This window comes from Protomyctophum bolini (assembly GCF_963924005.1).
Source record: "Protomyctophum bolini genome assembly, chromosome: 6".
Taxonomy (NCBI): domain Eukaryota; kingdom Metazoa; phylum Chordata; class Actinopteri; order Myctophiformes; family Myctophidae; genus Protomyctophum; species Protomyctophum bolini.
The window spans coordinates 12,196,140-12,222,020 of record NC_137867.1 but is presented as its reverse complement, the minus strand read 5'-3'; the positions used below and the strand labels follow the sequence as shown (position 1 = coordinate 12,222,020).

General features: G+C 44.5%; 1 protein-coding gene across 1 annotated transcript; it reads left to right on the top strand.

Annotated features, from left to right (window-relative positions):
- Positions 1–11,467: 11,467 nt before the first annotated feature.
- LOC308316791 (surfeit locus protein 4-like) lies at positions 11,468–12,277 on the top strand (the record flags this gene model as incomplete). The annotated part of the gene is made up of 1 exon (XM_080765567.1): positions 11,468–12,277. One exon carries the CDS (start codon positions 11,468–11,470, stop codon positions 12,275–12,277), a length of 810 nt encoding a protein of 269 aa, XP_080621693.1.
- Positions 12,278–25,881: the final 13,604 nt, after the last annotated feature.

Sequence of the window (25,881 nt, the reverse complement as noted above, 5' to 3'; positions counted from 1 at the left end):
TACATCAAGACACATTAATCTCCAATCTAATCCGTTTCTTTCCTCGCTGTGTTATGGCATTGATCATCAGAAGATGGAGGGGGAGAAAACCCTGTTTACAACATCCAAACGTTATTGCATCCGTATTCCGTATTCATACAGTCGTTACAACACAAAATGTAAACTTAGTGACCTGAAGAAGAAGAAATACTGCACAGTAACATCTTCAATGTTAGACCCTTATGGGTCTGTGACTCTGAGAGGAAACAAAATGGAACCAAATGGAACCCGTATGGGTCGGTAAATCTGAGAGTGTACAAATGCAACCAAAGGGTGCTGTGCTGTGTGGTGGCGTTGCAAATTGGGGGTGGGGGTAGCCTCGGTCCCAGGCTTACTTATCTGTGAAAAGAAAACCCTGGTCACAACGTAAGGCAGAGAATCTATCGGCGGATGTATCCTCCGGAACATCCGTCAGATGTATTTCCCCCTTATACGATATTTTCCCCGACCAATCACAACACTTGTTTCATTCGCGGAGAATGTAAACTGATTTGTAAAGCATCAACGTCATTTCCTTGGCCGATACTTCCGCCAAAATCCCGCAACTTCCGCCCAAACAAATGATAGTCTTTACAGCGTAGGTCTTGCCCAGGGTGGGGTGGGGGTGGATATATGATGCTAACTGGTCAATTCAGACAACCCATATGGACTAAATAAAAATTAAACGAACACTGTCAATGATTTGTCTCACATCTATCCAGTCTGAACCATTTTGCCGTGCGTTAGCAGACTTCACAAATACAACGTGACTCACGTGGAGTGTCGCGCCAGGAAAGCAGCATTAGCGGCCCCCACTTGATTAGATTGGAAAGAAACATTTCCTCTGTCGATTAAAAGGAGAATTCAGGGCCAGCAGGGGAGAGACCATTGCTGCATAACAAGTGGCTGATTAATTTATGTTGTCCAGATGGAAGCCAAAAGCACAAATGATAGCTGTTCAGTTACAGTGTATGGCGTAAGGACACCATTATACCAGCTGCATCTGATTGGTCATAAAATAGCATGGAGGGGGGAAAAAAGACAAAAACATTGCTGTTACCACAAAACAAGGTGCTGAATGATATTGACCTAGATTTTAGTTGGTATATTTGGACTATAGCAGGTGAGACTTGGTGAATAATTTCACAGACAAACCTATCAAAGATTGATTAGAAGCAGTTGTAATCACTTTTGTCTCTGCGTTGTTTAGGGGCTCATATGATTAACAAGAAATGACACGGTCCTATTCATCAGCTCGTACTTCTCGTTTACTTTCAGTGATCCAGCACTCCAACAATTCACGGGGGAATGCAAGGCAGACGATCCAGAACAAACGTCCAGACATGTTATGTGCTCGTATTTCAATAAATGTAAACGTCCTTATTTTGTGGTCAATGGACTGAATACTTTGCACTGTTTACTAGGGACGGAGCTAGGGACGGGGCCGCTGCTAGCATTGTCATATTAAATTAAATGACACTCTCTATAAACGATTAAGTAGGGAACAAAAGACAAAAAATGTGGACTGGGCCGGCAGACAGACGGTGAGTGACGGGACCAGCATCTAAAAGTTAGAGAGCTCCGCCAGACCAAAGGGCTGCCATTTGTTTATTCGTTTTTTTGCAAAACGGGCCACTCCCGGAGTGGAAACGGAAATATATGATTGATATGATACATCTTTATTACATGACTACAGAGACAATATATGGATAAGGTTTTGGAAAAAATCTATCCTTTGACAAACCAAACGGGAATTTCGGGGCGTGGCCGTCGCCGAATCCGCCATTCCTTGATTCCTTCATGGGGTTTAAACAACACAGTTTACCATTGGAATTGCATTCTTTTTTTTTCAACAACCACCGATGTTGTGAAACGGAAGTGCCAAATATTCTAAACTATTCTACCAATAATCATTATTTACTTTGAGACACACATCCGAGTTTTTGCGCGGTCAAACAAAAAATCATGTGATTCATTGATCGACTTCCTCTATTCGCTCATACTACATCGTGTACGTGTAGTCAGAAAAATCAAACTCTGTCCGTCTGAAATGGGCATAAATCACCAAAAATCCACAGGGGAAAAGAATATAATTAGATTTCGCGAAGAATTATGAACCAAATCATGAAGCGGCTTGACATAGCATCACCATCAGACCGATTTGAAATATTTGGGGGTGGATTTTCTTGCTGCATGCACACTCCAATGTGCACACACAGTTTAACACAATGTCCAGAGACTCACAGACAGACTCACAAGGGCAAAAACATAATCCCCGCTCCCGGCTGTCCAGGCCCTGGCGGAAGTAATTATCTCAGATGGTGTCGGTTTTGTTGCATTTTAGCTGTAGGGAAATTCCGAAATAACAATGGTTTGAGAATCTGGTGACGCTGACTTGTAACATGAGAACAGAAGTGGAATTTGTGAATGACCCTCACAACGTGACTCTGGACCACAAGACACATCCTAGTGAATGACCCTCACAACGTGACTCTGCACCACAAGACACATCCTAGTGAATGACCCTCACAACGTGACTCTGGAACACAAGACACATCCTAGTGAATGACCCTCACAACGTGACTCTGCACCACAAGACACATCCTAGTGAATGACCCTCACAACGTGACTCTGCACCACAAGACACATCCTAGTGAATGACCCTCACAACGTGACTCTGCACCACAAGACACATCCTAGTGAATGACCCTCACAACGTGACTCTGGAACACAAGACACATCCTAGTGAATGACCCTCACAACGTGACTCTGCACCACAAGACACATCCTAGTGAATGACCCTCACAACGTGACTCTGGAACACAAGACACATCCTAGTGAATGACCCTCACAACGTGACTCTGCACCACAAGACACATCCTAGTGAATGACCCTCACAACGTGACTCTGCACCACAAGACACATCCTAGTGAATGACCCTCACAACGTGACTCTGCAACACAAGACACATCCTAGTCCAAGGTTGTCTGAAGCCTGAGTTATAGATGCGTGGCAGTGTCGTGCACAAAAAAGAAATAATAATAAGAAAAAAAGTTGACAATCTCACAACGCTTCGCACTGCAATGCACTGTGAGCTTGTAGATCTGCTATTTGTGGTAACCATGACACAATTAAGTAAAACTCAGGCTTAAGTAGCCTATTTGCCCAGACCACAATAGTCTCTGGACTGGGAAGTGGCTGGACATGCTTTTTCTTTTTTTTTAAACACTCCGTATGCGAGTTCTGCTGAGTTCTATGTTTAATAGCTAATGCGAGTCCATTTGTACAATTTGCGGTCAGTCGCTGATCGCGGGGGCACGCACGCATTCCCATGCAAGACCTTCCTTTGCCATAATTGCGGGCCGGTCATTTCAGCATCTGCAATCAACGGACGTGTTTATTTCTCCGCATGGACTTCCCTTTCAGCTCGGACCGTCTGATAACTTGGCACTTGGTGGAATCCATGGCATCACTCTTCCAGTGGGTGTTACGACACATCAGTTGCATGCCATACAAGTGTTCGCTGATGACATATTTTCTTAGTGCAACCCAAGAGCTGTGAATTACAGTTCTGGCGGCGAAACCGGTGTTTTGCGGATAGAATTCCACATTCCGGGGGTTGCCTCGAATTCGAGCACATGTACGTTAGTGTCGAGACGGGTTGACCCCCAGACTGCTTTGTTCCGTGGGCTCTGTAAGAGGCAGAGCCATGCCAGACCACACAGGAGCTAGCCTGATCCCTTCAAGATGTGCCTCTCTTCTCCGTATCACATTCTTAAAATGTTCGCTTTGTTTTAAGCACTTCTCCGAGCGCCAGTGGCTTGAGATTTTACGCTTTGATGGAACTTCTACTCTCTCACTTGTACAGGGGTGGACAAAATACTCAATCAACCCCAGTGCTCGAGTCAAAGTACACAGTAGATACTCCTGGTCGAATATTACTCAACTACTAAGTGAAAGATGTTTGACAGCTGCTGTCATACAGTATTTCCAAATAGCAAGTCCGAGATTACTTGCTTTCGAGTGTCAAGTATTCAAAAAAGGAGAAATTGCAACGTTAATTTTCCTTTTCATATCAATACATTGTGGTATTGAACATTTCCACCGAAAAGAAAGTTAAGAAATGTTTCCAACTTTTTTTTTCAAGTAAAGGGCTTTTAACCAATTCTATTTAATTTTTTATTTTCTTTCTGCAGTTTAAATGACTCATTTGCTTGATGTTTCAAATACATTACATATACATTACATACAGTACAATGTTTGAAACCCTCAACGGTTAAAATGGACAAGTCAATGAAAGGTGTGTATGAAATGTTTATTTAAATACATTTTCCAGATTACTGAGACCTCAGTAGTAGCACCTCAAAGATTTGCTTCACAAAGGTGCTGGGGCATGTCTGGAAGAGAAAACAACATAGCCTATTGACAGATGTACAGTCAGAAGCTTTTATTTGAATCATACATTAGCACAGTATGAGTATTTCATGTATTTCACTAATGTATGTAAAAAAGGTATAACTGCTCCAATCTGCTTAATCTCTTCCCTCTGGGGATTTTGCTCACATCAGCCAGAATGGCATAAATACTATACTGGTGTAGATAGTATATATTTATATATCGACGTGAGAATAACTGACAGCTTGCGCCGTCGCACGGGCTGTAAACAACGGGCAGTTTACAATTATTGTTACAGCCACACACGGCACAATCTGCTCCCATGTTTGGCATTATTTATATGGCCTCCACCCAGTGATTGGCCAGGCATACCGTACGTAATCGTATAGACTATATATAAATGGCCTTTCGTCAGACAAAGATGTTGTTATCATATCCTGTCTGTCTGCACCTCGCCGATACAGGTGAGCACTGCGCTCTGTTTAAGGCGCGCTATAGCCCCTCCGATGCCTGGCTTTTGAAATGAAGTCATATGGCAGCCAGGTCTATGGAATTTTAATGTTTGTTTAGAGCACAAAAAAAAAAATCGAACGGCAGCCAAGTCTATGGACTTTTAATGTCACTAAACGTGATGCCATGTGGCAGCCAACAGTTAAACATTGACGCAGTGAATGACATCTTCTGACCGGTTTTGTTTTTGAGAGGCGCTAGCCCCTCCTACGCCCTTCCGGGTCTGTGTATGTAAACACAAACAGTCAAACATTGAAGACAAAAGTGAGGACGGAAAAGTGAGCACGCAGATTGTGATTGGCCGGCGGGATTGGGTGCATGCATGGGAGATGTGCCATTGGTTGAGCATCGCGTAACGATTGTGCCACGGGGGACAAGCGTTTTATGGCTGGTAGAGAGATGTCAGACATGTGCACTTCTTGAGAGATACAATACTTGGATCTCTTAAGTTACGCCCATGGCTGTTGTTGTATGATAATAAGAGGATTAGGAAGCAGCCAGTAATACACCAGGAAGACATACAGTATTGCATATTATTATTATTATAATTATTTGCATAGGGCCGAATTGTGAAGACGGAGAGGTGAGGACACACATTCTGATTGGCCAGAATGAGATGGTGTATGGTGATAAGACCATCCCTCACTTCACACAGGTGTGGTCATGCTAAGATGATAACTGAATTTATGTGATATCACATAAATGCACTTGTCATCTTACATGTCATGGTGAAAAGATGAGGTTTTTTTAAACATTGTATCATGGTTAAAAGATAATAACAATTATTCATTCATAAAGAAGTATATTCATTTTCTTATTGGATGATGTACGACGACAAGAGCCGGCCGGGTGTGGCTTTTATATACAATAACACACTGCGTTCATGTCTCATAACATATATAGTGGCATTTCTTTATTTTATTTAACCTTTATTTGACCAGTAAAAGAAAACACATTGAGACTGAAGTCTCTTTTACAAGTGTGAACTGGCCCAGACTGGCAGTATGCATCTGCAATCTCGTGGCAGCCACAGTGGGCGCCCCTCACGTCACACGAGTGTGATTTCTTCCTTCTGTATCTACGTAATACTTAACCCCCGCAGTAACGCGAGGAATGCCACGGTTTGAGCCCTTAAATGGCTGACCTTTCTCATGTGTCGACCGTATACTGAAGCTCACCATAAAGTGTAACAACACTGGGGCAGAGCCACGCTCAGGCTTAACCCATTCAGTCCTGAGGCCAACTCTTAAAAAACTATGTTTCTATGTCAACCTTTTTCATGTGAAAAGGACCCACACAATGGTCTGTATTTGGCTGCGGACCCCCATCGGGAAATTCCAGGGACCTCACAGAAGCAAATATTTGATTCAAAAACGTTCACTGTGAAAGTATCTACAGTATATAATTATTCAAAGATTTGCGCCACATTTTCATGATTTTTCAAAAATAGCAGATCTACAAGCTCGTAGCGCTGCACTCGGTGCCGCGCTATGAGCTTGTAGATCTGCTATTTTAGCTAAAGTATAACATAATGCGTAAAACACCAATAGGGGTTCCCGTTTTGAACGGCTTAACGGCCCCAGGTGCAGTGGTGGGCAAAGTATACGCAAGTAAATACACATGCTATTCACGTGTGCAAATTCCAAAGCAGTGCCGATATCAATGCAATGCAATGCACAAGCTCAATACGCATCAACGTGTAATGAGCTTGTAGATTGTTAGTTATTTCCAGTTTCCACTATATTTGAAATTAATATGGTAAGTTTGGTACCTTCCTAGAACACTACAATATTTCTGTTAAAAATGTTGCGGAGTGAAAAATATAAAGTCCTACAGTACTCAAGTAAATGTACTTCTTCTGCACTCCTTTCCAATTCTCCATTCTTCAACGAGACATTAAACTATTATTTTGAAGCCAGACCACTACTTTTACTCCACTATATCTCAGAGGCTATATACGTATATATATAGTATTTTTACTCAACAAAACATATTCGAAAACATCAGTCAAAAGGTCTGTTTCTCAAAATTCTACTATACTTGTGAGGATATTTGGCATAGTAGCACACACACACACGCACGCACGCACGCACGCAAACGCACACACACACACACACACACGCGGGGCCTGCGGGGCTAGGTGTGCCAGTTACAGACTAGGACTAATCTTTAGCGAGACAGCGGCTAGAATTACCGATACGGGAGCATGTGGGTGTCTGCAAGCGCACTGCGCTCACTCCCCGAATTCCGAGATCCCACTCGATATGAGGGGATTTGACTTTTGCGTGCATACCATGATGAAAAAGCAGGAAACATCTGGCGCACACATCTGGGGTGGAAACTCCGTCCACAGGGGCGGACCAGACAGGTTCTCTCTCTCTCCTTGGAAAATGCACCTGCTCCACTTCCAGTTCCAGACACACAAGTTCCTCTTTCTGGAGACCAGTAGGTGCTCAATCTGTGGGCCGGGACCCTGAAGTGGGGTCGCGGGAAGGTTGATTGTGGGGTCGCACATTGACAACTGAAAAGAAAATAAAGAAAAAAGGAAAATTGTAGCCCATGCTTCCTGTTGAGATGTGTGCGTGTGTGTGTGTGTGTGTGTGTGTGTGTGTGTGTGTGACCATACTACTATTATTATTATTTTTTTCCTTTGATTGTTCTGACGACCAGGCTTTATACAGTATAGGCCTACTGCTTTCCTTTACAAATGTGTACAGATCGACACAAAATCAGCAGGAATGACTATAAATGCTAAATGACTTGTTACCATCTTAATTGTATAGATTTATATTTAGGTGCTTTAATTCTGAGCATTTAAAAGTTTGGAAGTTTGCAAATTTGTTAAAGATCTCGACTCCGTACCCAAACTCAATCCCAAAGAACAATTAAACGTAAAAGAATGGCTGACCTTAAAAATACAACTGAACATTTGAACGCCTTGGTATACTAGCATGCTCTTCCCCTATATATGCCACCTGTATATTACTGATGAATTGAGTACAATGGACCACAATGGAAACAAGCCCCCTGGGGATTGTTATTCAATCAAATCAAATCAGTCTAACACACTACTTATTATTTTTCATTAATAAATTAACCAATTTTGGGCGGGAACCCCTTTTGGTGTTTTAAACATTATGTTATAATTTAGCTATTGAAAAATCGTGAAAATATTTATTTCAGAAAACTGGAGGATTTAGAATGGGGTTTTTTTTACATTTTGAGGTCAGGCCTAAATGGGTTAAAGGACGACTTCACCACATTTCAACCTATCTTCATATAATTGGTCGTCACTCATGTTCATGATAAAATAGCACCAATAATATTGTTTATACTCGGTCTGTGTCTCATACTATTGCTGTACTAGCTAAACTGGAGATGACGTCAGTTTCTTTGGTTACACTGAAGATTGGCTGAAGGGGTTATCTGTCAATGCTGTCAAATGTCAATGCTATGCAGTCCTGTATAGTCCCACTCCATCTAATATAACAATGCTATGCAGTCCTGTATAGTCCGACTCCATGTATGGAAATGCAATGTCTGTGACGTACGTGGGCAAAAAAAGGTTGAAAGGTGGATCAAGCAAATCATAACAGTTTACTCATCGGGAGATCTAAAGGTCTTTTGACGAATGAGTGTGAGCTTCAGTTCCTGAGGGATCCGCGCGGCCCTCTAACATATTATTGCCACATTTGGTGAAAAAGGATAGCAGAACTGGCAAAAACTGCTAAAATGGCAGAAGTTTCACGGAAACAAAAGGCTCCCTTTGTGCTTGACCCCTAATTAAAAATGTATCTCCAAGCAGCTATAACACGGGGTCAATATACGCAATATATAGACAATGAGCTATATACATTGATGACTTAAATTATTACTGGTATGTATTTATTATTATTATTAAGTCATAAATAAAACATCACACTTGTGTGAAGTGAGGGGCGCTCTTATCATCCTATACTGTACCCATTACGTGCTCAGCCAATCAAATCATCACAGATGTGATGCACACAAAGCTGGGCAACCCATCCATTCGCAGAATTGTCATGGAAACAATTTTATGAATTTGAAAACAAACTACAAATCTATTATTCCATAAATAAATAAAATATATAATAATTGAAAATAGCTGATCTACAAGCTCGCAGCGACGCAATTGTGCGCTTTAGATTTGCTATTTTGGCTATAGTTTAGGTCCTGGGCAAACGTCTAATCTCTCTTTTGGGAACCACTAATGGGTCCATGCAGAGGGCTGGCATTTCTATTACAGTCTGTTCACTTTGAAGTGATGTGAATTTGCCAGGAATATTCGATCGCCATTCACATTCTTACATTTTACAGGATGCTTTTTTTATATAGAGAGTTGGCTGTCCATCACAGAGCTGAGGGTGCATGGATACAGCTGAGAGAGAGAGAGAGAGAGAGAGAGAGATGAATACAGCTGTGATCCGACCAATTACACACTATCCCAAACCCTATAAGCTTAACCCTAACTTCAGTCTTAACCGGCCACGTAGGGATTAACACATTAACACAGCTGAGAGAGGGACAGACATTAAGACAACTAGGAAAGGGACAGACGTTGAGACAACTAGGTGAGGGACAGACATTAAGAGAGAGCTCAGCTAAGAGAGAGAGATAGACATTAAAGGACTACGTCACAAAGACAGGGTCACACAGTCCACCGCTCCCAAACTACTCTGCCGGGACTGGGATGTCTGGCGCGTGGAAGGACTAGGCTCTTTGGGTTGACTCCTGTCAGGATAAGGACTATAGGCTCTTTGGGTTGACTCCTGTCAGGATAAGGACTATAGGCTCTTTGGGTTGACTCCTGTCAGGATAAGGACTATAGGCTCTTTGGGTTGACTCCTGTCAGGATAAGGACTATAGGCTCTTTGGGTTGACTCCTGTCAGGATAAGGACTATAGGCTCTTTGGGTTGACTCCTGTCAGGATAAGGACTATAAATGGTAAATGGTAAATGGTGCATTTATATAGCGCCTTTATCCAAGGCGCTTTACATAGATTGTGCATTACATTCACCCATTCACACACCGATGGCAGCGGAAACCATGCAAGGCACCAACTAGCACATCGGGAGCAATTAGGGGTTCAGTGTCTTGCTCAAGGACACTTCGACAGTAACTCTGGGGGAGCCCGGGTTCGAACTGGCAACCTTGTGGTTCCCATCCAGGCACTCTACCCCTGAGCCACCGCCGCCCTATAGGCTCTTTGGGTTGACTCTTGTCAGGATAAGGACTATAGGCTCTTTGGGTTGACTCCTGTCAGGATAAGGACTATAGGCTCTTTGGGTTGACTCTTGTCAGGATAAGGACTATAGGCTCTTTGGGTTGACTCCTGTCAGGATAAGACAGAAGGACTAGGCTCTTTGGGTTGACTCTTGTCAGGATAAGGACTATAGGCTCTTTGGGTTGACTCCTGTCAGGATAAGACAGCCGCACAAGCGAGAGAGAGGCATTAAGACATTTAAGAGAGAGAGAGACGCCGGGCAGCTCCTCTGCTGCGTTGCACTGTCACTTATGAATAAACTTGTCATGTTTGATACAGTAGCTGCTGCTCAGTAATACGTCGCCTGCACAAGAGAGTGTGATGCCAATATATTCTCAAGCCGTACTATAGTGACGGCAGGGGACAACATCTGACCAAATTACAACACAATCCCTTAATAAAGACCACACCACTTCACGTCTGGGTCTAATAACGCTGTTTATTTATTTCTCAACAATAACCTCATTATTCCTCGCATATAGGCAGAAGCACCACGTAGAATTAAGAGTGTGATGGCTCCACTTTACAATGATCGTGCATTACATTCACCCACTCATACACCAATGGCAGGGGAAACCATGCAAGGCACGTTGGAAGATTTGACATTTATCTGACTTTGACTTGTATAGTATGTGTCCTCAGAGTAAAAATATGATCAAATGGGGGTCCATGACCGAATGCTTATCGAACTGGAAGAGGAGTTGAGAGGGTTCCAAATGTCAGGTCACGGTGCTTGGTGGTTACCGTATTCAACATAGCAGACATGTAAACAAAGGCACCACCCTGATATTTCTATTTTATTTTATTTTATTTCTTACAGCTAAACAGTTCACTAAAGTATTATTTGGAAAACATTTGAGGTCGCACCTGGCCCCACTTCAGGATGATAAAGACCTCTCTGCTTTGGAGGGAAACGACACTGTTGCATGGCAATGCCGATTTGTGCTGTCAGTACTGTGACGTCAGCCATGTCCATATATCAACATACTTCTTTGATTCTTCATTATTCTTGATTCACGGAATTCAGCCCTCGTGACTTGTGCTGACATCAGGGTTCTCCCAGTTTCATTTAAGGCCCATGTCCACACATAACAGGAGTTATCAGAATTATTGTCACAGTACGGCTTGTTTAACTTCAAGGCGAACCAGTATTCCCGAAGTAGATAACCTGTGCTTTAGCTTGGACATCATCGCCCTTGAGAATATCACCCCGCGGACATTTCTTGGTGTGGAGCCTTTACTGTCCTAAAGCATAAAGCATGGGGCTGGAGGACGTCATGAACACAGCCCAGGACGCGGCAGACACGTTTCAGCGGGCAACCAAGCGCTACCTGCCTCACCTGGCGCGGCTTGCCCTCATCAGCACCTTCTTGGAAGACGGCATCCGAATGTGGTTGCAGTGGGACGACCAGATAATCAACATGGACGCCACCTGGAGTTGTGGCTACTTCCTGGCCACTTGCTTTGTGCTCCTCAACCTCGTCGGGCAGCTGGGACCGTGCGTCCTCGTCCTCACCAGATGCTCCGTGCGGCGCGCCTGCTTCGCGCTGATCGGAATCGTGGCCATACAGACCGTTTCGTATCCCATGTCGTGGGACGTGAAGTTTCTGATGAGGAACCTTGCCCTCTGTGGCAGCGTGCTCCTGCTGCTGGCCGAGTCTTATTCCGAAGGAAAGAGCATATTTGCCGGAGTCCCCTCTGTGGCAGCGAGTTCGCCAAAGCAGTACATTCAGCTGGGAGGCCGCGCGCTGCTGGTGCTCATGTCCATGACCCTGTTGGACGCCCGCGCCGGCGTCTTCGTTCTCCTGCAGAACACGGCGTGCTCCATCCTCATCCTCCTGGTGTTCGTCGGCTACAAGACGCAGCTGGCGGCGCTGTCCCTGGTGCTGTGGCATCTGGCCTGCAACGTCTACTTCAACGCCTTCTGGACCATCCCGGCGCACAACTCCATGCACGACTTCCTCAAGTACGACTTCTTCCAGACCACCTCGGTCATTGGCGGCCTGCTGCTGGTGGTGGCGTTGGGTCCTGGAGGGGTGTCCATGGACGAGAAGAAGAAGGAGTGGTAGAAACTGTATGTATGCATGCATGCATGCATGCATAAAATATTGGAGGTACGAGGTTTCTGCCCGAGAGTGACAATATCCTATATTAGAATTCCCTAAGGGGGAGGAGGGACGCCATCGCAAGCGTACATTTGTTGACACTTTCAGGCCACATAATGAGAGGTAAAGTATACCTGCATGCCCACCACCACAGACCACTGGGTTCAAGTCCATCGTGGTGCATCTGGCATACTGTGAGTCTACTGTATGCGAAGTCAACTGTCCCATGTTCGGGGGAGGGAAGCCATTCTCGGGAGGGTAGTGTTTGACAATGCACATACCTGTACATACTTGCTGGTGGCTGTCAGCAGGGAATGTTGACCCCACTGGGTCCTCCCCAGTGGGGGACATTGAGACTGGTCGCACGCGTGACTGTTTCATGTAATCAATTCCAACAGATCTCGTAAACCTGTGGTTTTGGGGAGCGCCGGTTTCAGTTCATTCAACCTCCTCTTGTGTGTTGGCTAGTGAGGCACATCCTATAGGGAGACATTTATACTTCATTGCGCACCATCTCAGCCGTTCTTTGCAATTAGGCTCGATGGGCTGCAGCTGCGCGCGCAAGTTCAGGCTCTGCTGCCGTGATCACGTGCACTCCCTTGCATTCTTATGACAGTGACTGCAGGTGTGGTTTTGAGGACAACTGTTTTGAATTGCTATTATTGTTCAAACACAACAGAAACCAAGGATTTGATATTTCAAGGGCGAGAGAGATCACAATAGAAATCCTAATCATTCTTCCTCCACACTGGGAGAAAAACAGCATCCTAAAGTTTGTGGTTAGAACTTTTCCATTGCACCTTATGAGAGGTGGGGTTCATGTGGTGCCTGAGATCAGATTCATACGAGGTTTCCACTGGACACACACTGGTCTGATTAACCCATTCTGACCTGAGATCAGATTCTAAAAATGTCAGTCGTTCTTCGATTTTTCAAAAATAGCAGACCCACAATGACTAAATTGGGAGAAAAAAAATATTTCTTACAAAAAAAAGAAAAAATATCATAATAAAAATCACACACTTCTCTCACGCTGCACCCTGTGCGCAGCTTGTCGCGTGGCGGTGTTACTGTTAACATGTGAATATATATATATTGAAGTCTGAACGCAGCTTTACAGTATCGTATATAGCCTAGTGCCTACCTATAATATAAGTCCCATCATTGCAATATAAGCCATCTACTGTATCTGTGAGAAACTCCTCACAAGTAAACGGCCCTCTCTTTGTGCACACCTGCTCAATCTCATTCCGTTCGGGTAATTTAAGGTTTTTGGATCTAAAAAAACCCAGAAATATATTGCATAAACCGCAGGTCTCCTAGTAGTAGCCTGCTATTTGCCACAGGAACTAAATGGCATTTCATGTTTTGTTGTGGGAGGACAGCGGTGGACAGAAGTTAACGGCGGGCCGGTGGGGGGGGACCGGGAAACGGTCAGAATTCCAGTGGGAGCAGACGGGCGCGGGATTAAGAAATCACTCCTGCGCGATGGGCTCTATAGCGCCGGGGTCCCCCTCGTGCGGTGCGCGCGTGAACATGTCTACAGGTCACTTTTTTGTTTGTTACACAATGAACATGTCTGTCTTTTTCACACAACGGCGTGACAATGACAATACGGAACATGTTGCTCTGCGCGCGTAGCAACATGTTCCGTTGATATCGCCACATACACAAAAAAAATACACATACACAAATATCAAAATAGACATGACGTGAAAATCTGTGATTTTTTAAATTGTGATCAGTGGAGGAGAAAAAAGACAGCTCTGGTGGCAGGGTAATTATGACTGTATGCTGCCGCGAGTAGTTCAATCATAAAACCAAGTGATACCACATTGCGCCCTTAATTAACTTATGAACACTCCCCCAATATATAAAATATATGCTGCAGGCAAGTCTTAACCCATTTAGGCCTGACGTCGAAAAAAAAAAAAACATGTCTTCAAAATCCTGAAAGTTTCCTGAAAGATCGATGTTTCTATATCAGTGGTGCTCAAAGTATTTCATGTGAAGGACCCCTAAAAGTATATGTAATTGGCCGCCGACCCCCATGTGAAAATGTGTTGTTCCAGGGACCCCCCAGAAGCAAAGATTTGAGTTAAAAATGTTCACTCTGAAGGAATATATATTCCAGAATTGTGCCACATTAACACATTTTCAAAAAAATTCTAAAATAACAGATCTACAAGCTCGTAGCTATGAGCTTGTAGATCTGCTATTTTTCAATAGCTAAAGTATATAACATAATGGAGCACCGAAGTCTGATGTCAATATCGTAGAGGGCGCAAGTCCACGGGTTCATGTACTTTTTATTTGCATTGTAATCCCCATAGGGGGATGTCCTCCTGGCTCGTATGGATTTGAAGAATCAACTGACTGAGAAAACGCTATTGTTACTGCTGCTGAATTAGTTACATTTCTGCTAGAAACAGACTGTATCATATATGAGTGACTGACAAACTCGCAAACGATACAGAGACACCTCCCTGAAAATAACGCCGAGACAGTTTTTGGACCACAATGCTTATAAGAACCACGTGCGTGTGCATGTGTTGGTTGAAGAGTTGATTGAAGAGTCCTTAGACTCCAATATGTGATGTCGTCAAATGAATAATTAGTCATATCATTACTTAACGCTTTCGCGTGACTCACCGCCTGGGTGTCGCGTCGAGCTCGTTGCGCCACATCAAACGTGGAGAACACACAGTGATTCTTTTAATAAAATGTCAGTTATTTTTTGTCCGTTTTATTTTCTGACGAGGGAGGCCGCGCCCGGGTCGGGGGTGGGTCCCTTTGAGGCTGCAGATATTCAAAGATATCTGCAAAGAGCAAATCGACATGTTACGTCATGATGATGTATACAATGACAAGAGCGTCCCTCACTTCACACGGGTGTGATTTTGTTTACACAACCCCCGGACAGCTGGGTATATATAGGAGGACCTCAAACATAGAGATGCGTAGTGTATAGATCGGCTACTTTTATGTTTGAAAGATCGCAGGAAAACGTTGACACAAATCGTCTCTTCTGTGGGTCCCCGACACAGAATATTGTCAGATGGGGGTCCGTGCACCAAATACATTTGGGGGTCAATCCTGTCGAGGACTGCAATAGGCCATGTGACCAGTCAAGGGACATAACACAGAAACACATCATTCCTCAAAAACACTGTGTGCCTCTTTGTGTATGCGACTATGCGTGCTCCGTGCATGTGTGAGTGCCTGTGTGTGTGTGTGTGTGTGTGTGTGTGTGACGTGACGTGACGTGATGCACCAGGGATGGCACGCAACGAGGAGCTCTGAATGTGTTATTGTAAGAAACGGTGACTGCTCCCAGACTTTCCCACTACAGCAGTGTACTGGATTAAAACCATATTGACTTCCTCTGAGCATCACACATGCACAGCACAGCACATGCACATATACATGCACATGCACACGCACACGCACACGTACACACAGATCATTCGATGACTACAATGTTCAACACATTGCAAAGCTGCGCCGTCGGGCAGAAACCTTGTATCTCCTTTATTTCAATTTGAGGTTTTTTTTGTAAACTAATGCCATGCGTTGTTGACCAAGCGTGTCCCTTAAAGTATAATACTTTCACGGGGAGTTGTGAGTTTGTACATATCAGCTATATTTCATAGTGAAAGTGGTTAGGTGTGTCTGTGGGTGTTCAATATCTAAACAAAGTCGCCTCACAGCTAGAAGGTCCCGGGTTTGATTGCTGCCGGGGACGCTGTGGGCGCTGGAGGCGGGATATCAGCGCCCATACCCTAGGTGGGGTTGGAGAAAGGGCCCTTCTGTGTGGAGTTTCCATATTTTCCCTGTGTCCAATATAGGGTACGTAGGTACTGTACCCTCACAAAAAACATGCAGTTATCCTGGTCTCAATACTGCCTCCCCCTGGTCAGCCGGGGTGCCTGATGGAGTGGAAAGGAACTGTTTCCTTCCACGCTATACATCCTACCGGGGAAACTCCCCTTAAAGGAAGCATGAGCTCTGATTGGAAGAGCTTATCATACATTGGAACAAAGGTTACCTTTTTTTCTCCTCCATGACTCAACTGAACTGACACCTGTTTTGAACAGAACTGAGAACTGTTCTGAATGAAACTGAGACCTCAACGGAGGGCAACGATATGCGTAGTGGTACTGTGGTACTGTGGTGTACCATTAAGTGCAGCTGTACACCACATGCAGCACTACACCTGGCCTACAGGGTACTGCTCCATGGATAGTTTGACTACTGCCACAGTGTCGACTGGTTATAGTCAACTATTCATCTATAGTCTCTATAGTTGGTGAAACCCTTAAATGGAAGTGACACCTGTTCTGAATGGAACTCCTCCTGCCAACAGAAACATTTTCCGTTCCAGAACTCACTACTTTTAGAACCTTTAGAAATTCCTTTTTTTGTTTCATTTTGTCTGCATGCAGGAGAGGTCTCTCTTTATCATTATGCCACATAACAATGAATACCAGCTGATTGAAGGCTCAGACTGGCGTTTGCACACATTTGCGTGTGAGCGCTTTGGAGCCTTAGTGCGAGCGAGTGTCTTTAGGGCACATCTGTCCAGAGACAAAAGGCTGTGAGCATCTCCAAGGCGGCTTCTTTTCTTCTTCTTCTTTTGACAGGGAGGGAATGAGTAATTGAAGTGAACTAATCCAACAGAATATAAAGTAAAGCATGTAAAGTCACACAAAGTGAAACACGATGAAGGTCTGGGTGCCACACGGCACATGGAAAACTGCAAGTTTGACAGCGGGCAGAAGCTGACGGGGCAGGAACGAAAGCGGCAGCGCAAAGCAGCTGTGTGAACCTTATTTAGTGAAGCATTTGATTTAGGCAGTGGTGGAACACAGAACATTTACTTGCAACATAGTGTACATTGTTTGAGTATCTGTACTATAGGGTTGCAGGGGGAAGCAACATGAAATGCAAAAGCACATTTAGAATTTAAAGTAGCCTACTATAGAGCGGTGCCCGTTGGGCACGGGCCTACTTGGAGATATGGGGGTGATCAGGTCCAGAGCCCGGGCAGAGGCTTTTGTGCTGGTTCTGCACAACGGGTTATCCGACGTACTCGACACCGTGCACTGCACTCCCTGTGGTGGTGTGGAACGCGCGTGTTGAATTCGAAGTCGGTGGGGCGAACGGTTCTCGTCTCGAGTTACGTGGATTACGTACACACAGAAAGAGAGAGAGAGAGAGAGAGTGTGTGTGTGTGTGTGTGTGTGTGTGTGTGTGTGTGTGTGTGTGTGTGTGTGTGTGTGTGTGTGTGTGTGTGTGTGTGTGTGTGTGTGTGTGTGTGTGTGTCTGTGCGTGCGTGGATCAGTCCCATTAGGGAAAGACCAGCCTGACCAGGGCCACATACAATCTGCTCCAGAACTACTCTGCCGGGACTGGGAGGTAGATCAATATCTTTGGGTTGACTCCTGTCTGGGCCCCTCCTACGTCTCACCAGGTCCACTCCTATATAAATGTTTTTTTGGGTACTTACTTTCATTCCACTACAGTAACATTCCTAGAAAATGTGTAAAAGCACATTTATTTCATTGGTATAGACTATAGAGGGTATGCACGTGACATCATCATCAAACCAGGAAGTTATGCAGGAATGCCTACTGAGTGGCAAAAAACTACTTTCTGGCCTTAACAGCCCATACATCTAATTGCATTTAACGACATTAAACAGTGTTAAACTCAATTTGCCTGTGACTTTGCCACTCGATTTGCCATTCACTTTATGCATGCGCATACCCTCTATAACGACTACATTGGGGAGAAATAGATGTTTTTGGTTTTTTTAATGGCGTGTGTGAAACGAGCTGAACAGTTTCCCGGGAGTGTGCCTACTTGGCACTCCGCCTGTCAGATTGCACCCGCTTCCCAATCTGCCCGCTTGCCTCTCTTTGAAAATGATACTACCAGGGCAGTTCCCCATCTAATAAGCCCTTAAATGGGCATGAAATCTCTAGGCTGATTTTGTCGATTGTTTTTCCACTTCAGGTCAAAAACTACAGCAGTGTAAAAAAAACATGGCAGGGCTGCATAACACTGACCTCATACAGTGGTACAGTGATGTAAGCAACACAGCTGCAGCTATAAGCTAATCAAATGAATAATGGGCGTGTTAGATTTTAGGTGTGTCAATGCCGTCAATCATGCTTGCACATTGGCATGTCCTTGGCTCTGGACAGTAGTTTTTAACTGGAAAACAAACCACAAAATTAGCCTGTGGTTTCATGGCCATTAAAAGTAGCATAGTCTATAAATTCCAGTGTAACTAAAGGGAAGGACTTGAATTGCATTATCCACAATCAATAATCATAGTACCGATAGTTAGATGTGTGTATTAGGGCAATTTATTAATTGATTACTAATTTCACAATGGGGAAAGAAAACCTAAATTTGATGAACGGAAGGAAGTACATATAGGATAACTTAAGGCTGATTTAATAATAAAACATGTCAATTAAACGATGTGGGAAAAGTAGCAATATTGTGATAATGGGAAATGTGGAATAATTGACCATAATATATTTTCACAGATGAAGGCTCTTGTGTTCATTTGTCCATTTGTATCTCTGAGAAAGGTGACCAAAATGGACCTGTACGGGTTCCAGTATATACTCTCAGAGTTAAATGAACGCTCCGGATTCGAGTGTGCAAAACATCACGCAGGCGGTCCTGCTCTGTTGACCGGAGTCGTACGTCACAGCACAGCCGGCTCACATTGTTTTGATTTGGCACGTGGTTAGCAAGCCATATGGGAGAAGACAAACACTGCACTGACTGCAGCCCTTCCTCTGTCGCAGCACAGTCGGTGACATGATGAACTAAACGGACTTGCCCCGGCACAGACACCATGCATTGTAATTAAGGATGACTTGCCCTTTGATTGATGGCTGTTTGTTTGCCTTCCACCGAGCTCAAAGGCAGATCGTGACCATAATGGATTATCTCCAGACTCCTCACACGAAGGAAGGATGTTGTTCGAAAAACAAGACGCTTTGGGGCATTGTTTTTTAAATCCCACAGTGTGGTCCACGTACAGGCCAGCCGTTTGGTTTGTCTTTACAACCATGGGGCTCATTTATCATTTATGTCACTCAGAAATATGATTGGTTTGTCTTTTAAAGACTTATAATCCCTATATAGTTAGTTGACCAGAGTCTCCCAGGCCTCTGTACTTCAAATGACCACAGATCATGTCACTGGCGTTGACTGTCTGATATGTTTGATACTTACTAGCCCGGTGGCACTGGCCTACTCGGCGATAAATCTAAAAAGTCATTTAAAAAGCATGGCCCCTCACACATTAAAGGACAATATCAGGCACCAGAACCAGTGATGTTTTGGCAGACCGGGCTGTTTTTTTTTAAGTGGCACCAGAGGGTGTGTGTCAATTATATAGGCATCACATTGCTCATCCTCCGCAGGCAGTGACGTCATCTCTGTGGGGGCTGCAGTGCTCCAGACAGAATTTTTAACACCTATTTTGGTGTTACAGAAAAGGTGTAACTGTCCGGGGGCGGGAGGGGGGGGGGGGTTTGGTGGTGTGGACGTTGCCTGTTCGCGCAGTTCAGACATTCAAATGCTAATCTGGTGGCTTTTGTTTTAACCTGCCAGGTAGGGAGGGGGGGGGGGGGTGAACAAGGCCGATAGTCATATACCTCACATCCAAGAAGAACGATGCAGATTCCGTCCTGGTCGTGGAAGAGCGGACCGACTCCTTACTCTTGCAGGGGTCCTATATAGGGGAAGGCCTGGAAGTCTGACTATCCAAGATGTGTTTTGTGGATTTGGAGAAGGCGTATACAGCCGGGTCCCCTGGGAGATGCTGTGGGAGGTGCTGTGGGAGTAAAGCGTGATCTCATTGAGGGCCATCCAGTCCTTGTCCTCCCAAAGCGAGATCTGTGTCTGGGTCCTCAGCAGTAAGTCAGACTCGTTCTCTGTTGGGGTTGGCCTGTAGATTGTGACACATCATTCACCACCATAATAAGGGATGCTAGGGTTCGTGTGGTTAACACATTGTCTACTTATGACGGAATACTCCGCCATATAAAATCCAACTGTCAACTGCTCACATTCTTGTATAGCGGCCGCCTGAAAAGGCTCTCCATGGTTTTGACAAAACGCCGATGTTCGGAGGTCTTTTCTTGTTTTTCTTTTTCTATTGGAACTAGAACATTGGCGTTTTCTAGAGCAAGCTTGGCCTCATTTTAGCTCGCTAGCATTGACGCTAATATTTAGCATCTAAAATGGATGCCAAAAACGGACATGCATTACACTAAAACCAAGTAGATCCGGGTCGGCAGCCAAGCGCTGGAACTTTCGTCCACCAGGGTCCACAAGGTGATAAGATCATGGAGAGTGATTCATTTAATATATATTTTTTCAATCCCAATTAAACAAATTAAATCCAGCGGGCACAAAAGGTTACATTCTTACTCTCTAGTTTGCCCATAATAAGGTAAGAAAACATTCTACGTGCTTAGCTGTCAAAGCAGGTCGTACAATAATTGTCGGTGTTAGGTATTTTCTGCGCATTGGTCTTTGTGGATGGAGTTTACATGTGCCTTTGTGCCCTGTGCCCTGCATAATTATAAATATTCATGCCCTATATCCCGCTGATTTTGCTCTCTGCCCCGTGAGATATCTCCTGTATGTTTATTTAGCAACATTCCGTGGCGCAGGGGCGTTAACTTCTTATAACGTCAGTGAGTGCCCCCCCCACCCAGCCCGGCCTTATATCAAACATACATGCTCAGTTTTTTAATTAATACATTTGCAACTATTTGAATAAAGGTTGTACACATCAGTGAAATTAACCACTGGGGAAATCCCTAATTGAGAGAGTGCAAGCCACCACCAGCTCATGAAACATATAGGCTGCATGGCTAACAGGGCTTAATGCTTCCCCTACCATATCTCTCCTTTCTCTGGCTCTATGACTTATACGCCCATGAAAAATGGAAAATATAAATTTCATTGAGTGTGTACCATTTGGAATTATACCAATCGGTTGAGATTTGGCTGATTATAGCCAAAGTTAGATATCAACTTTTTGCACGGGCCATTGGGACTGTGGTGGGTGTTTTACCTATACTTGTGAGGACCTCTGCTTGGATTCATGGTGAGTGCGCACTGAAAAGTAATTGGAATCTATTTTTCTTGCCACATTATAAACAAGTTTCCTTTACCTCCTCACTGTCCTCAGTGTTTGGGACGGGACATGTAGGCCTGTATCATGTGCTGTCTGTGTGCATATAAGCGCTGCGCTCCAGTGAAATTGCATGTGCGGCTTGAGAAAAATGAGTTAATTTGGGTGTGTTTTAGCCGGCGGCGGCGCCGAATTGTAGCATGGACTGGACGAATCTCTTCTTGGCTTGAGGTGGCTTCATCATAGTAGTCAAATGGAAGTAAAGCCTGCCCTGTACTGTACTGTATGCAACATTTATACTCTTTACCTGGCAGCAGAACAAAAGCCACCTTATTAGCATTTGAATGAATACCTGTTCGCCCAACACCTCTTGGCTCAAGCGCCCCCCACCCCCCTAAAGGTGTGTGACTACGTGACCAGGGGGAGGCGATATTCAGTCTTCATTTCAGTGGGTGCATATTGGCTTATTATTTTGCCAGTGGGTGCACAAGCTACCACGCACCCCCGGAGTTGACGCGCCTGCTGTGGCGTCTTACATGATCTGACCCTCTGGGGAAAAGCATGTTATTCGACCTTGGGTCTCAGACATCTAGTCTCCGACGTAATGTTAATACGTCCCTAAACACTATATTCGTTCAGCTGTGGACTAGGATTTGCTTAGCCTCGTCTCCCAGTCTCACCATTGTAAACCTCCCAGCCACAGGTGTTGCCATTGTTCACTTTTTGTTAACCTCTGAACTCAAATTGAATACTTCCCATGTCAAAGATTGTTGGATTACATAATAGGTATATCATATTTGAGTACTTTTTCAATGCTCGTGTTTGGACGTCTGTTCTGCTCTCCAGAAAATATTATGGTTAATATAATCCTTTGAAAACGTATGCGCGCTGGTCTGGACTTTTATTGTGTCGTGTGAAGGTTTTTTCTTGGTCTTTTGGTGGAATCTGTGTTATGTTTGCAATGTTATGTTTGCAATATCACATGAGCAGAACCACACCGCCAAGCCGAATGCAAAATCATTCCTATAAATGGTAAATGGTTAATCCTGAGCTGATGAAGTCTGGTTAATGATCCATATAGTGTCCCAGGGGGACAGCATGTTGCAGCATGACATGTTGTAAGCTTGTAGTTCAGCAATTGTGGGGGGCTATTTTCGGTGAAGAGATTTGGTGTACAAGGGAGAAAAGGTATATAGGGTCCTAGTACAGTACAGAGCCCTGAAGGTGAACATGTACTGTAGGGTTAGGCAGTCGGGTGGCACAATGGCAAGAGTTCCTGCTTTGTTGAGGTTTTATCGGTCCGTCCTTGCTTAGCGTTTATATGAACAGAATTGGCCGTGTTCTGGCGAGAGAAGCCAGGTGGGGAGGATGTCACTCTACGGTGGGGGCTCTGTGACAGGTGAGCCCGTGGCAGAAGTGACATCACACAGAAATGTGTTTTGGAGGGGAGTTTTCAACTACAGTAACAAACTACTCTCCCGCTAACAGCTAGACGTGCGAATGAGTTGCTGTAGCCACGTGTTGTACATTTACACTGTCCTAAAGGAGAGGCAGTGGGCGTCCATTAATGGCAGCGGACAGATATGGACGCTGTGTGCTTATTGTGCTGAAGAATGTCCTGGACCGCTGATTTATGGAGCGTGTTTACGCAGAAACGCTTCTCCCTGCTAAATATATGCACTCATCTGCATACCAAACCTGATCGAACGAGACGCCACTGATAGTGTGTGTGGAGGTGTCGTTACTCGGGCCACACCGCAAAATGATCACTTGTGTTTTACGCATTCCGGGTCCAAAAACACTTTCAAAGAAGATTTAATGAGCGATGGAAAGAATGAGGTCGATGAAAATGCGAACAGAGAAAGAAGGATCGGAGGCCACAAAGTGCTGCAAGCGATCTGAAAATATATAAATCAATGTCCCATAAGTTATCATGATAATAATAAAAAAGACATGAGAGGGACCAGAAGCCGGCACAGGTTTGTGTTTGATTTCGAGTTGGCCAGTGTTGCTCTATTGTACTGCTCTGCTCTGCTGTGTAGATGTTATTAATTGGAGACAGTAAGGGGTCAAGATTATTCACATGAAACAATGAGACACTTTGGTGCAATCCTCATGCAGTTTTAATAAAAACCCGAGCCGCGTGGCGGTGGGAATGTGTCAGGTATAGAACCTTCCACAACTGGCTTTGAAAACCACAGAACTGGAATCTACAAAATACAGCCTGGCAATAAAACAGGGTGGATCAGACACATTCTTATGGCCTGAGTGCTTTTGTGGATTTATGTCCCATAACAGAGTTTTAAAGTCACACGTTATTTTCTTTAGATGTTTTTTAAGCGAAGTCCGTTTCCCCTCCGGGCTACACTCTTCGAGCTCTCCTCGATGAAAAGGGCTCGCCTCAGAGAGATCTGAGTCAAATGGAGTTTGACATCAGAGTAGCCGTACCCACGAGAGCGCTGATGGCATGACTAGCCGGAGACTCGGCAGTCCAGATCGGATTATGAAAGGAATATTTTAAGGGGTTCAAAAACAGAGCCTCAGACGGCACAGCTCGCACGACTTTCATCTCTCAATATGCACAGACAAATCGAATCACGGGGCGACTATAATGCTTGTGTCATGCGCGTCAGAACTCCCCGGTTCTGACACAATAAACAACTGCTGCTCGCGTGCAGGGCGGATGGAAACGCAGTGGACACAAGGACGAGTGGAAACGCGAGCCAAGCGTGCTGCAAATCAAGGACAGATCAGGGTAATGTTAGTCCATACAGGTGCAGCTGAAGGCCTTAAACCACTTAAACGCTATAGCCTACTTAGTTCACTAGAGTACTCCTGGGGTCTATAGTAGGCCCCCTCATTTTTTTCCCTCTACACTAAATATCTTTGCCAAAAAATAGCAGAACTGCAAGCTCACAACATGCCGCGTTGTAATGCATTCGGGGCTTGTAGATAGATATGCAATGTAAAGTTCCCCCCAACATTTGGGATAGGAATCATGTGGTCACGTAGTTGTGCGGCAAACCAGAAATACCGTAGCTGATCTCCACAACCACGCATGTATTTATGTCATCGGCACACAACTAAGAGAGATCAACCCATTTCTTTAACATCACTGAATCCCAGCAGGAAAATGAATTCTACTCATGCTAGTTCTAGGCCTACTATACAGATACACCTTTACAGCAGGAGTACAAAGCAGGTAGAAACTAGAAAGGTGTGCTCCTTGGAGCACAGATCTCTGCCAGGCCTGGTTGTCCTGCAAGGCCTGGTTGTCTTACCAGGGCGGGGACTGCCCGACATCCCGTTAGTCCGACTGACGTGGCCGGTTAAGACTGAGGTTAGGGTTAGCGACTTACCTGGCCGGTTAAGACTGAGGTTATGGTTAGCGACTTACCTGGCCGGTTAAGACTGAGGTTAGGGTTAGCGACTTACCTGGCCGGTTAAGACTGAGGTTATGGTTAGCGACTTACCTGGCCGGTTGAGGTTAGAGTTAGGGTTTGGGATAGTGCTAGTAATCGGTGGGACTAACAGGAGGTCGGAACAATGACATGTTACTTCCAGGGCTGTATCAGTCGTGGGGTGCAGCTATCAGGACACAAGAAAGCTCCAGGGGGAAATTAATTTGTGCGACGGACTGTTTGACAGAAATGTGTGTGGCAGAAGGAAAAGTCGTTTTGGAGGTGTACATTAGAGGCCTCACAACACTTTCAATTTGGGTACATGATTAGATTTCTGCACGCAACTTGCATGATATATAATATATAGCCTTTTTTATATATATGCTTTGAGAATGTTAAACATAATGAGAAATAATTGGTGGAGGTACCAATGAACCAATTTTAAAAGCTACATTGCGAACATGCCACTTGGCTCAGCCAGTTAGGATGCTGACGCATGACTCAAGTTTGAATCGGACTCCTGTCTACATGATGACTATCATGTACGTCTGCCTTGGTTTCCTCACTCTTCGCTTTCCTATCTAAAAAAAAAAAAAGACTATTTGATGCCAAATATATTGCTCCACTGTGTGGTTAATGACTCTACATCAAGCTAACAATAACATTGGAAAGTATGTTTGGATTCTTCCGCCCTGAAACATCTTCCAGCTGATCTGTGCAGATCTGCACACAGCCATGCGTTTCCTCAGGCAAAACAGCATCCCACTGGTGGACACGTACAGTACAGTACAGTACAGTACAGTACAGTACAGTACAGGGGCCATTCTTACATCTGACACAAGCTGAGACAACCCTGCACTTGCACATAACTTGTACACAGACACATGAATACATGCACACACAGAGACTTGTGTGTGGCCAAAATACATTTCTTATACGATGACTAGCGAAACAAAAGCAGATCCACAAGCTCCCAACGTGTCCAACTTGTA